At 46.3% G+C, this 14,037-nt stretch overlaps 1 protein-coding gene across 2 annotated transcripts in view; it reads left to right on the forward strand.

Moving 5' to 3' along the window:
- LOC144114582 (uncharacterized) overlaps positions 1–14,037 on the forward strand; it is a 46,996-nt gene that overhangs the window by 14,474 nt on the left and 18,485 nt on the right. For both annotated transcript variants that reach the window (XM_077648419.1, XM_077648420.1), the window contains exons 5-7: positions 5,361–5,582; positions 12,098–12,181; positions 12,401–12,519. In XM_077648419.1, coding sequence (XP_077504545.1) covers positions 5,361–5,548 — 188 coding nt within the window. In that variant the 3' untranslated portion in view covers positions 5,549–5,582; positions 12,098–12,181; positions 12,401–12,519. The remainder of the gene's footprint in view (positions 1–5,360; positions 5,583–12,097; positions 12,182–12,400; positions 12,520–14,037) is intronic.

Consider the following 14,037-nt stretch of genomic DNA (forward strand, 5'->3'; position numbering starts at 1 on the left):
GACTAACGTCCCTTTATGAAGAAGGTAGTGACATTCTCCGTTTCCTGCTGGCTTCCTTCTAATACCTCAATGCCCATCATTGCGTGAGAGCGTCGCTGAAAGGGTCAAAACTTGTTGGTGCACTTGCAAAATTCCAAAGCTTTGCCATTGTTTTGCCATTTATTGGCCGGGCAGGAGTTTCGTGCTTGAACTGTGTGCACCCGGTGGTGGTTCCTGCCCAACTTGCCTTAGCTGGACCGTGTGATTGTGGTCTCTTCGCCACCAGAAAATCGCCTCTTCTGATAGAATGTTTTCAGTGCTTTCCCTTCGACATAACTGCAGCGTGTGTAACTGCACCGTGAAAAAAAAGACAAACGCAATGGAAGGAAAACACTGACGACACGGACAATCGCCGCACTCACAACTGGTTTTATTTTGCCAATACATGCAAAATATAAAGGTTCCGCTGTGCATGCACTCACATAATACAGAAGAAAAGGAGACGTGCCAACGACAACATAGCTCTTCTTAGCTCGTGCCTCAGTTCCAATACCATCGGCGTTGATGCCATCTGGGGTGCACGCCATGGCAATATGCCAGGATGCTGCGCCAGTAACAGCATGGTGTGTTTATATTTTGACGAGAGCGCCAGCGGCAATGGCTCACTTGGCAAGCTTGGCAACGTGCCAGGACACTGCTGTGGCCGGCTGCCGACAGGGTATGTGTTGTAAGAAAGCCGGCGAGACTGTGAGGAAGAGACATGGGGCATGAGGTAGCACGTGTCAGAGTACATGCACTCAAACACCGGAGGAGAACCTGGTAGTTTAGGCCAGAATATCACAAAAAGTTTTTACTTTCACCCCACAGCTAATGCTAAAACATTCGTGGTACACACTGTAACTGTCATCTGAGTTCTTTTTATGTAGAATGTTGTCCCACTTATTTGGGTAACCTCTTCTGTGCAATTGGTCATTAAATCGGCTATGGTGCAGCTGTGTCTCGTGCATACGCTGATGTTATGATCCTTTCCAAACCAAGAAAAAAATTGGTTTGGTTTTAACGTAGTTAAGGGGGGAAGACTACCCTTGAACACCAACTTTTTTGTTTCTTGAGATATCTGAATGAAATATTCAGGGTAGGCGATCAGCACAACCATTTGAAGAACTACCAAGTTTCATGGATCTGTGGGCACTGGTTCGAAGTGCAGGAGTACAGTAGCCGACGTGTAATTCGGACTCCAATAATTCGGACTTGTAGGATATTTCGGACCTCGATGAGGCACCGTCAGTCTCCCGATAGAAGCGCATATATATTCACGACGGATATTTCGGACTTAGAAAGTCCGGAAGTTCGATTTTTCGGACTAATTTCAGTTGCCTGCGGGCCAAAGTCGGCCATCTTAGCGGCTTTTCGGCGGCGCAAAAGGTGCTGCCTTAGATGAGGTGGATTTATGCTGCAGTTGGCTTGGCTTGACACACTTTCGGTACCTCATTGTTGCCAGTAGAGGTCCCTGCGATCTCTGACACTTGGAGGTGGCAGCCGGATTGTCATCGCCGCCAACTTGCTTTTGTCGCCGACGTTGTCGCGGGCAGTTATCGCTTGTCCCATACGTTGAAAATTCGTTGTTTGGAAGGAAATTGTGCAGGAGCTATCTCACATCTCGGTAGGAAAGGATAAAAAGAGGGACTGAGAGAAGAAAGGAAAAAAAAGATCTGCCGTAATGGAGGGCTCCGGAATAATTTCGACTACCTGGGGAACTTTAACGTGCACTGACATCACACAGGACACGGGCGCCTCTGCGTTTCGCCTCCATCGAAACGCGCCCACCGCGGTCGGGTTCCAACCCGGGTTCTCCGGAGCAGTAGCCGAGCGCCCTAACCACAGGGCCACCGTGGCGGGTCTCATACGTTCGCCGTTTCGTCACTTGGGTTTCTCTGACCGTGTTGACCGAGTGGCGCTCAGTCCTCACAAAGTTACATCTGTTCGCCGTTTTGTGATTGCGTCCGGCGGTTCCGCCGCTTTGAAAGAAAAGTGCCTTATCTTCGCGTGTGTTGAACAAGCGGTGTGGTGCACACTCAGATTGTGGACAGCATGGACCCGCTGTGTCCGTCAAACAAGCGTGGCAAGTATTCCAACTAAATGCGGTGACCTTGCTGTCTAGCGTGTGCAGAGAAAGCACAACCATGGCGCAAATACAGGCGCAAATCGTCGCCAACAAGAGAAATTTTCCGCAAGGTAACATCAGTGACATTTTAAAGCAGATTTTTCTCAATAAAGTGATTTTTTTGTACTTCACGGATTTTTCGGACTTTGTTCGATTATTTGGACCATTTTTTGAGGTTCCTTCGAGTCCGAAAAATCGGTCGGCGACTGTATATCAAAGTGGTTCACATAGGTCGCTTATTCCAGGCCTGGAGAATTTGAAAATGGGTTTGGCTCTGTGAAATTCGTTATGGTCATTCCTGGATAGGTGCCCCAGGGCAAGACAGAGCCCTTTTTCTAAATTTCCTTGCTGGAAAAGTCAAGCCCAGCACTGAATTTAGTGTCAATAAACTAGATCTTCATTAGGCATATTTAAATTGCTTATGACAAATTCCAGAAGCAATAACTTGAAAAAGCGGGCTTGTCTTGTTCTCAAAAATGTATTCAGGTACGGAGTAAAAAAAGCCTTATGGAAATCCGATAAGCGGTTCCCGAGCAGCAGCCAGAATGAGCAGCCCCGCCAGGCAAAAATTACATCCTGAGAAAACAGCCCTCAAAGGTTGCGAGAACACAAGCTTTCTTGTTTCTTGTGATATCTGAATGAAATTTTCAGGGTAGACTAAAAACACAAACATTTGAAGAAATACCAAGGTTCATGAAGCTGTGCACACTGGTTCTCAAGTTACAGGAGCATATCAAAATGGTTCACATAGGTCTATTTCTCCAGGCCTGGAGAATTTGAAAACAGTGCTGTCACTGTGAAATTCATTGGGGTTATTCCTAGTTAGGTACCGGAGATCAAAACAAGGCCCTTTTGGTGAATTTCCTTGCTGAAAAATTTTAGCATAGCACTGAATTTAGTGTCATTAATTAGACCTCATTAGCCAATATTAATTGCTTATGACAGATTCCATACGCAATAATCTGAATAAACGAGCTTGACCTTCCCTCTGAAATTTATTTAGGTACGGAATAAAAAAAAAACCCCCATGGAAATCCGGTAAGTGGCTCCCGAGATGCAGCCAGAATCTCGAACTTCTCGGATGTCAGGAAATGTTTCCAAGTGAACAGCGTGCAATGCATTCTCATGCCTCGGGGTAGATGCGAGACAGGAGCTGGAGGTCGCAGTCGCCGAGTTTGATGCGTTCGGTACGCAAGGCATGCCCGTCGAAGCAACGCATTCTTGCACCGATGAAGATGCTGGTACGTCGCTGGAAGCGGCAACGCAATCGCTGTCTAGTAGCGATGTAGAAGAAGTTACGCGGCTGGAAGCATCGACAGTCCTTGTTGGCGGCACGCTTTTCCGAAAGAACACAGTTCATACCACGCTTCCGGGCACTGAACGCGTGTAGCGTCTTTAGCTTTGTTGGACGCATCTTGAGTGACTGCGCAATAGTCAACAGTCTGCAGGAAACTGTTCGGACGGCACGGCGAGAGATCGTAAAGACGGTGGCAGCGGCGATCACAATGAGAAAAGTAGAGAGCCAAGGCTGGTGGGGCGACGCGCTGGCCTCCGCTGGAGGGGACCGCCGCGTCAGCGTGCGCAGCATCCAATAGCAGGCGCGTGATCCCCCGCGTTCTCAAGGAGCGCGCCCTTCGCCCAATCGCAGTCTCGCATTTCAAAGGCGGGAAACTCGAAAGGCGCTTTTAGGCCCCCAATCACAAACGAGTAGCGCTTCCACCACGCCGCCGCTGCCGTTGTCGAAGGCAGGCAAAAGAGAGCAAGAATTCACAAACAGAACAAGACCAAGATGGCGGCTCTTGGTTCACTGGCTGAGCAACAGCGTACGCACACAGTTGGGGTATTTTCTGCACTCTCTCGGAGCTCAGCGCCGAGGCGTTAAGCGCTGGAGGATGCCGAACAGTGTTGGTCATGTGCCAGTGTAGTGAAGACGGTCCCGCTTTGGCCAGTGTGCGGACACGGCTTCTTAGATATTTAATTTGAAGTACTTTCACGACAAATTAGTCGTTCATATTTGCAGAAAAGGTAGTTAATGGCACATACTACCGCAATGTGCACTTTTCCAAAAATCGGCTTTTTCACGATTTTTCGATCTTCAAGGGCCGCATCCCCCCCTTAAGCGCTGGAGGATGCCGAACAGTGTTGGTCAGGCACCAGTGTAGTGAAGACAGTCCCACTTTGGCCAGTGTGTGGTCACTGTGCCACATGCGCTAAACTTGGGCTTTCAAAAATTAGGATGCGGCATTCGCTAATGTGAGCGACTAGTTCTTCTAAGCTAACGCTTTGGTCAGCATCAAGGGCAACAATGAGTCACTCAAGAGTGTTCACACAAGGGCTTTAGCTTTGTCTTGACATGACTGAAATGTAGCAGACCATATTTGAGATTTGATGCTGTGCTCACTGCCAGGGCCTTCTCCCAACTTTACTTGTTTGGGTGCTTCTACCATGCTGAGATCAGCAAGAGGCACTGTGCCCTTGGAGAGAGCAGGAGGATTGGGTTGGGTGAGGCATTTTTTCTTAATTTTGGTGCTTGGCAGACAACAAAAATAAACTGACTTTCTCATCTAAAATTTTTACAGCGCTGAACTGGGGATGTCAGTGTCACATATATTTGGTGTAGCACTAAAGAACTTCTTCATGGCATTACAGCTTACCATCTAGCAGTGGCAGTACGCATGTTGATTTAATGCTCGCTGCTTGTTTAGTGACATTAGGCCTGACATATGGTCGTTATGCTAACAATTGCCAAAATGTTCATTTTCATCTGCTTGGTTCTAAAATTCACTCGCATCTGCTGCTAATGCGTAAGGCTTGCTGCATTAGTGCTGCCACTCCTGCAGGTCGATGCACAAGTTGTTTTTCGCTGTCATTGTTTGGAGGTAGACTTTTTTTTTTTTAGTATTAAAGCACTTTTACAATGGGTAAACCCCGAACAACATTTCTTTTGTCCTGTGGTTTATAAACTTCGCCTCACTGCTATGGAGAGGTTATGTCTCACACTCATTAGGTTTCGGCCACGTGGCTTCGTACAGTCATTCCTGGATGTAAATCTGAGTTGAAGGGGGCTGGAGGTTAGTTAGAATTTAGTGCGGGCCTTTTTAAGTGTAGCGGAGCTAAATTTTGGTGTTTTATGGCCATATAAACAAGGAAGGCATGCAGCATTAGCTGTAGCTTTCTCATGCCGCTTGCGAGCTAGACTGTCCCACTTTTTGTGCAGAACCCAGCCAGCACAGAGGTGCCAGGCCGAAGTATGGGCTGTCTTCTCGTCTGACTGCTCAATTTCCGGAGCAATTCTCCACCTCGCCTGAAGTGCGAGTCGGTGGCCGCGGCCCGGTTCCAGGTGGCTCCGCGGAGGGACCGCAGATTCCTAGGCAGCCACGCACGCTGCTGCCTGCCTATATTTAACTCAGGAAGCCGGGCGACGGCAAGTCTGCCAAGGGTGAGTCTTTCTTTTGTTTGCACGCTAGCCGTGGAATGTGAATGCACCAGAGGGGGTGCAAGTGCAGTGTGTCATGTAAAAGGCAAGTGGTGACTGTAGGTGGTGTGATGTTACTGTGAACTACTGTTCACAGTGAACTCCAGTGAAACATGAATAAGGGCCACTCAACTCCTCTGAATATATGAATGTGCACTGAGCTGATGCACAAATGTAGATACACTGTGCATATATCATTGAGGACGCAAGCAAGCGTAACGTAGAACAAGCAACAAATTTTTTGTTTCTTGTCATTAGCTTTGCCTTGCAACTGTTTCTAGCATAGGAGCTGAAATAAAATGTGCACACAGCAGCAAGGTTGACATGCAGCTGCAATCAGAATATGATTTGCAACGCAATGCTGACGTCAAAATGGCAAAAGCGACCAAAGCGGACTGGTTTCATAAGGTAATAATGTATGCTATGCCTGTGCTGCCTAACCTTGCCTACCACTGTTGCTGGCTGATATCGGCGTCTCGGCCTTTTAGCGAGTGGGCCGGGTTGCATGTATGGCACTGCGCTTTACACTAAACTGCTCCTAAAGTCTTTCGTAGCCACTGAGTAGGATAAATTTTCATATGTAGGAAATTACTAGACAAGTACCTCGCAGCAAAGGGGCATAATTTTGTCTCATTGTGTTGATGCTTTGCATAGCTGCTGTGATTGAGGGGTCGAATTGCAGCTAGGGCAGCTAAATTTCAGTTTAGGTGAAAGGAAAAACGTTCCTGGGCTGGGTGATGTCGGCACTCATTAGAAGAATTCCAACTGGTAGAAACTAGTCCCGAGGCCTCCACTGAGTGTCCCTCGTAGCTGACATGTGCCTTTGGGGTGCTACAAATTAAAAATTGGAGAAGCTGTGTTCCGAAAAGTCGGAAGCCAAAAGCATATAATTACTTATGCAGCTTCTTAGACGGTCATTGGATATAGTCTAGCATGTGCCGTATATACCCACCTAATGAACCCACTCTCATAATGAACCCGCCCTCCAGTTTCATCCGCCAGAATCTAATTTTTTTTTTTTTTTCAGCCTCTAGCTTTTTGTAGCGGGGTCCTCTTTTTGCGCCCTCGGCATTGCAAACCTTGGCAGCGTGCCAAGATGCTGCCCCCCTTCCCCATGTCGCATGCCCTCATTCTGCCCACTTGTATGTTTGCACATGTACGCTTGCTCAGTAAGTGTATTATATGGGCACAATTTGTCGAAAGTTTCAACCTGGTAGCCGTGAAATCATGTTTTCTGGGAACGCATTAACCAGGAAAAATATAACGTCTTGCTTTGGAACATTTTTAATGTCCGCGATTTTGAGCGTATTAACCGGGAAATCGTATGAACTGGGAACATATCAACAATTCAGTGTGTTCATTAGCATTGGCGTTGACAGTGTTCTAGATGAGGATGCTTTTGAGGAAAGGAAGGGTGAATAACTGGCTCTCTGGATAGCCCTGGCTCCCTGGCGCCCTGGACGGAGTCTGCGTTTACATCACGTTTCACGTTGCTCCGTCCTGTGACGTCATAACAGTGCACAGAGTTTGAATTGGAGGGCGGGAACAAATTTTTGAACTTCAAATCCAAATTTCTTTGAAATAAATGCATCTTTCGCTCCCGGACGAGTGGCAAGAAAGCTATGATATGCCGAACTATCATATTTTCCTAACCAAAAGAAAAAAAGTATGAGTGTTCTCCTCACTGTCCCTTTAAGGGAGGAAGAGGGTCATAGAAAAAAATTTTATTAATGAAGTCAAAATTATGAAATCTTTAGGGAACATGTATTTTTGTGTGGTGATTCCAAATATGGAATTTAATTTCATGTGCAACAATTTCTTGAGCACTTATGCAGTATGTTATGTAACTTTTTGAAAAGAGCTTTCAATAAATCCTGCTGCAGGGAACTTGCTAGAATGCATGTCACTGGTTTCTTTTGACATTGATCTATGCAATAAACCTAAGATTATCATCCTGTCTGTCATAAAAGTTGAGTTATAGAATTTTGAAGTTGTTGCTTCAGAAACAGGAAGACAAATATTTCTTCCCATTTGTGAAGTATGAAGTTCAATACCCTGTAACTCAACTTCTGTGATAGGCAGGATAATAATTTTACCCTTGATGCATAGCTTGTTGTCAAGACCAGCGGACGGGATGCATTCTAGCAAGTTCCTTGCAGCAAAATATTGTTAAAGCTCTCCGCAAAAAGTTACATGACATATTGCATCAAGTGCACAAGGCCTTGTTGTACATTAAATTTAATTCCATATTTGGAATCGGCACACAAAAATACATCTTCCCTGAAGACTTCATAATTGTGACTTCATTAATAAATATTTTTTTTCTAAGACCAGCTTCTCCCCTTAATAGAATATATTTGCTCTGAGTTGTCAAGAACCGGTTATTCCATATGCTTATGGCAACTCTGTATGAATGGTTGCACTTTTGGAGCTCACTGGCAGCACAAGATATTGGTGGTTGGGTCCAAAAATTCGCCTGCTTTTTGTTCTGAAGCTTTGCCATCCATGCAACTTTTTAATGGCTTCTTGCAGCTTTTGCTATATTAGTGAAACAAAATGTTCTTGAAAGCATTGGATGAAGGCTGTGTTGGCAGAGGTACAAGGCCTGTAGGGACATTTTTTACTGGAACAGCCCACTCACCCGGCTCATAGGAACTCTCCCAGTTAGGAAGTCGTGAAATGATACAGCAGAACTACGCTGTTTTTCATGAGGCCACGAGGAAAATTATACCAGCCAGGCAAAGTAGCCAAACAATGTGTGTGGATAAGATTGTGAGTGTTGTATGCGACTTTTTTTTAATTATTCCTTGTAAGTGCAATATGCTTCTGGAATTTACAAGCCTTTGCAGCTGCTAAGCTTTAAGGGGAGACACTGGTCTTAAAACGAAAATTTTTATTATTGGAGATATTGTAATGAAATTAGGTATCCATATGTATTTCTTCCTCCTATTTTCATAAATGTAATTAGTTTCAACTTATCTCAATTAATTTTCTACTTATGGAAAATTAACTGAAGTCTAATTAGGTAATTTCTTACGGGTCATTAAGACAGTTTCCCTCAACATTTTTTGGTTCCGATTAAAATGTAGCCGTAGCCAAAGAGGTTCCTTGCGGAGCTATGCTATATATGTTGTTATTAAGATACATCATCATATAAAAATGTTCAGTTATGTCGATGCATCACAATTCTGGAATATAATTAGCTGGTATTATTGTTCACAAAATTTTATATGTTCAACTTAGCCACATAAATATATCATAGCTCCACAGTTCAGTTCTTTCTGAATTCAATGGTGTAAAGCTCATTAAAATTGCACCACAAAAACATAATGAAAAGTTCCGTAACTCTAGTGACATTGGCAAAAAAATGAAGCTGAGAATATCGCAATTAAAGTTTTGACGCTGACTACAGAAAATTCTGGGAGGAATCTTGAACAACGGATTTTATTTAGATGTTCCCTATCTGTTTCCCTAGAAAGCAAAACAAAAAGTGTCTTATTCCATCCAAGGAAACATTAATAAAAAAATGTCGAAGGTGTAAGCGTAATGAAGTTGTAAAAAAAATGATTTCTTATGAAGTTATCGGTACATTTTTTTTTTTTAGGGGCAATGGAGTGCAGGGCTAGGGTGTTGAGCTCTAAAGACAATATTTTGAATCCTGAACACTGTTTTTTGAGAGACCTTGCAGTCCAGAGCCAAGGAGATCTGAGCCACCCTGGCAAGCAGATGGGTGATCCTGAAAAGGACCGTTGGGTGCGACGCTCGACACGTCTCCTACTCTGTCTCTGAGAAGAACCCCCTGGACGTTAGGTAGCATGCTGTCCTGTGCTGCTGTAGAACGTCTTCATAGCAGTCCAGGACTGTAATCTTCAGTTGCTCCCGTTTTGTGCCGCCCTGTCAGTCTCTCTTTCGTATTAGCGCTCTTTAGCTGAGCTCCATTTGCCTTGCGCAAATGCAGGGCGCCTTTTCCTAGAATTCGGCGAAAAAGGCAGCCACCAGCAGCATAGCCCAGACTTGCAGTGATGGATTCATTAGTTGCCCTCCTTCCTTGGTTGTAGAGGGCAACAGCCTCAGCAGCAGCCGGCTTCACACTTTCCAAAGAAGCATTTCCATTCTTTGAAGCTTGCATGCAAACGAGAGAGTGTAGGCTCTCACTCACCTTCTGAGTCTTTCCTTCGCTGCATCGTGCCAACAGGTTCTCATCGCTGAGCTTTGCAAACACTGGCTCCAGAGCAGCCCCAACACGAGCCGGGAGGGCACTCTTTTGTGCAGGTGGAAGTTCACCATTGGCCAAGGCTCTGTTGAGCTTCCACCAAGAGTCAGCACCCTCAGGGCCCTTGGAGTGGTTCGGGACATCATTTGTAGAGGTCATGTGCAAGAGTGTAGCTTCCACTGCCTTCTTCACGCCTGGAACGTCTTGACTGTTGCTCCTCAGGGCATGGCCGTAGTAGTTGGTGATCTTCTTGATCTTTTCCTGCGGCAGCTTGCCTCTTCCGCCCAGAGATTCACCTTGAGCCTTCTTTCTATGAACCAGGTTCTGCAGAGCAGTCCGCATTCGCTTATGAACGTGGTTGATGCAATCCTTCTTGTCAGTCTTTATGAGTCCGTACACTTTTGCTTCTGACAAAGCATAAAAAGTCCGGCTGTCTCCAACAGAGAGGACGGTCGTGTAGCGCAGACCATACTTGGCCAGAGATCTTTAAAACATGGTCAGCGCATTCTCCACTTCCATGCGACCAGAGTTACAGTCGATGTTTCGCTGGTACTCGTGGTGGCGAGCCAGTCACTGTAGCCTTCATCTTGTGGCTATGGTCCCAAGGCACATCTGAGACAAAAGTTCGGGTAAACAATGTGGTCTTTTGCCTGTGTACAGCTCAACAGTGCAGGCCACACTGATGTGAGAGCTATGACCTCGGGTCATCCACAAACCATCAAATATAACGTCAGTGTTCCCAATTCTACTCAAGAAGTCTCTATAGAGGTCCTTGATGACTGCCACACTGGCAGCTTCACTTGCCGTCGCTGTGCTCTCGCAGGCTTTCACAAAGTTTTCAGGTGTCCCTGAAAGGCCTTGTGGTGCAGACCTCGGTGTGACAGGTTCATACAGGCACAAAAGTCTGCAAGTGCAGTCAAGCCTTTGCCTATCGTCTGTATTCCCTTCATGGCCCTCATGTTGACCTCGAAGGGAGTTATGTTGGCAGTTCCACTTACTTGTTGGGAAGAAAATTGCTTCCTCTCCAAGTGCAGCTACCGCAGATGAGCTGGAGCTTTACAGCTAAGCCATACTCCTTGTGTGTTGCCTTGCTCAAAGTCAGACTTCCTGCGCCGCAGGTTCCGCACTTCGGTTGCGCAATAAAGTTGTTTAGAACTTTCATGTCCACAATCACGAACTCGGTACCAGTATCATCGGTCTGGCACTCCGCGCTGGCGCCAAAAAGTTCAAACTTGCACTGGGTCGCTAAGTTTTCCGGCAGAGGGGACTTCGTGTTCGCCGATCACTCAACAAACTGCGCCTGCTCCGCCGCAGAGTAGTATGTGGCATCAACACGAACTGTACCGTAATCCGGGAATCAATTCGAGCTGGAACTCGGTCCTGCAGTGTCGTCAGCGAGCAGCGTGGTTGATGGTCCAGACAGATCCAGCGATTCCGGCACCGGCTCTAGCGAAGGTCCCGACAGCGCACTTGTGGCCGATGCTGTACCATGCCCGTTGCTTACGGCTTCCAAAAGCTCGTTGCATGCACGGTTTAAGTCGGTTGTCTCCCGTCATCTTGATCGCATGGGAAAAATCCCAGCACAAAGCAGAAACATGGCGCATCAAGAAAAAACAAGCGCAAACGCAGACGCACATGAAGCGGCAGTGACGCTGGTGAGCGCAAAAGCGAAAGAAAAAAAAATGACGCGCCGGTTACTCCAGCCAATGGCAGGCGCGAAAAGCGCGCCATGCGCGAGCCAATCAGCGACCCAGAAACGGTCTTCGGAAAGCCAGCCAGGGCAGTCATTTTACTTGAGCGACGCCATTTTGAGACATCGCAAATTGTGCGCAACGAAAACAGCTTCAAACCAAGCCCAAGATGGCGGCCATCGGCCGTCTGCAGCGTCCGCGGCATGCGTGGGAAGTTCAAACAAATTTCGCCTTTTTGGGGACATTTCGTGGCTGCCGTGGCATATTGAAAGCATATTTTATCGCATTTCCCGACCAAATTTACCGTTAATAATTTGAGAATAGGTGCTTGAAGGGTCAAACATTCCGAAAATGAGTTTTGCTCAAAATCGATTGTTTGACCATTTTTGACTGTTCTAAGACATGCATCTCCCCTTAAGTCTAATAAAATTAGAATATAATCTGTCTCACTAGTAGATCACGATCACATTTATTTCGTAGTGAAAAGTTTGTGCAACAGCTATGGCCCATTTGTCAGTACTGTATCTGCAAGCTTTGTTGACAGATTTTTGGTGTTCATTTTTCGTTTTGAACAGCGGTGTGGCCACGGGGACACTCCGGCACCCCTGGCTATCGGGAACTCCAGAGCAAGGTTGCCGAACTGGAGGCAAAGCTGAGAGGTGGGTATCTAGCATAGGATGGGGAAGCGGAAACTTCTTGTTTGCTAGAACGCTGGTGACAAGGCGACCTGGTGTCATTTTTGTACAGTGTTGTAACACCTTAGAATAGAGCAGTGGAATGCCTGTGGCCATTTCAAAAGTCTCTCGTGACCACCGTAAGAAAGGCTAGTTTTAGAGATTGTTTGACCACTGTGTGTTACGGCACTGGCACATTTACAGAGAGGCAGGATGGCAGCCAGCAAACTTCTCCGAGCACCCCCATGAGAGCGCACTCTCTGGACCGCAGCAACCACGAGATGGACTGCCTGAGAAACGACAGTGTTCAACCACGGGGTCAGGTGGGTGGTCCTTTCCGAATAATCGAAAAAAAAAAATGTTATAATATATATCATATGTTATGTAAAGTGCATGGTCTGTTGCTTGAGTTGAAATATGTGTTCGGCTAATGGTTGACTCTTGATCTCGGTGGCCCTGACTAACGTCCCTTTATGAAGAAGGTAGTGACATTCTCCGTTTCCTGCTGGCTTCCTTCTAATACCTCAATGCCCATCATTGCGTGAGAGCGTCGCTGAAAGGGTCAAAACTTGTTGGTGCACTTGCAAAATTCCAAAGCTTTGCCATTGTTTTGCCATTTATTGGCCGGGCAGGAGTTTCCTGCTTGAACTGTCTGCACCCGGTGGTGGTTCCTGCCCGACCTGCCTTAGCTTGATTGTGGTCTCTTCGCCACCAGAAAATCGCCTCTTCTGATAGAATGTTTTCAGTGCTTCCCTTCGACATAACTGCAGCGTGAAAAAAAAGACAAACGCAATGGAAGGAAAACACTGACGACACGGACAATCGCTGCACTCACAACTGGTTTTATTTTGCCAATACATGCAAAATATAAAGGTTCCGCTGTGCATGCACTCACATAATACAGAAGAAAAGGAGACGTGCCAACGACAACATAGCTCTTCATAGCTCGTGCCTCAGTTCCAATACCATCGGCGTTGATGCCATCTGGGGTGCACGCCATGGCAATATGCCAGGATGCTGCGCCAGTAACAGCATGGTGTGTTTATATTTTGACGAGAGCGCCAGCGGCAATGGCTCACTTGGCAAGCTTGGCAACGTGCCAGGACACTGCTGTGGCCGGCTGCCGACAGGGTATGTGTTGTAAGAAAGCCGGCGAGACTGTGAGGGAGAGACATGGGGCATGAGGTAGCACGTGTCAGAGTACATGCACTCGAACACCGGAGGAGAACCTGGTAGTTTAGGCCAGAATATCACAAAAAGTTTTTACTTTCACCCCACAGCTAATGCTAAAACATTCGCGGTACACACATGTAACTGTCCTCTGAGTTTTTTTTTTTTTTATGTAGAATGTTGTCCCACTCGTTTGGGTAACCTCTTCTGTGCAATTGGTCATTAAATCGGCTATGGTGCAGCTGTGTCTCGTGCATACGCTGATGTTATGATCCTTTCCTAACCAAGGAAGAAATTGGTTGGGTTTTAACATAGTTAAGGGGGGAGACTACCCTTAAACACCAACTTTTTTGTTTCTTGAGATATCTGAATGAAATATTCAGGGTAGGCGAAGAGCACGACCATTTGAAGAACTACCAAGTTTCATGGAGCTGTGGGCACTGGTTCCGAAGTTACAGGAGTACAGCAGCCGACGTGTAATTCGGACTCTAATAATTCGGACTTGTAGGATATTTCGGACCTCGTTGAGGCACCGTCAGTCTCCCCATAGAAGCGCATACATATTCACAACGGATATTTCGGATCTAAAAAGTCCGAAAGTTCGATTTTTCGGACTAATTTCAGTCGCCTGCGGGCCAAAGTCGGCCATCTTTTCGGCGGCGCAAAAGGCA

This window comes from Amblyomma americanum, chromosome 1 (genome assembly GCF_052857255.1).
Source record: "Amblyomma americanum isolate KBUSLIRL-KWMA chromosome 1, ASM5285725v1, whole genome shotgun sequence".
In the NCBI taxonomy this organism is placed as follows: domain Eukaryota; kingdom Metazoa; phylum Arthropoda; class Arachnida; order Ixodida; family Ixodidae; genus Amblyomma; species Amblyomma americanum.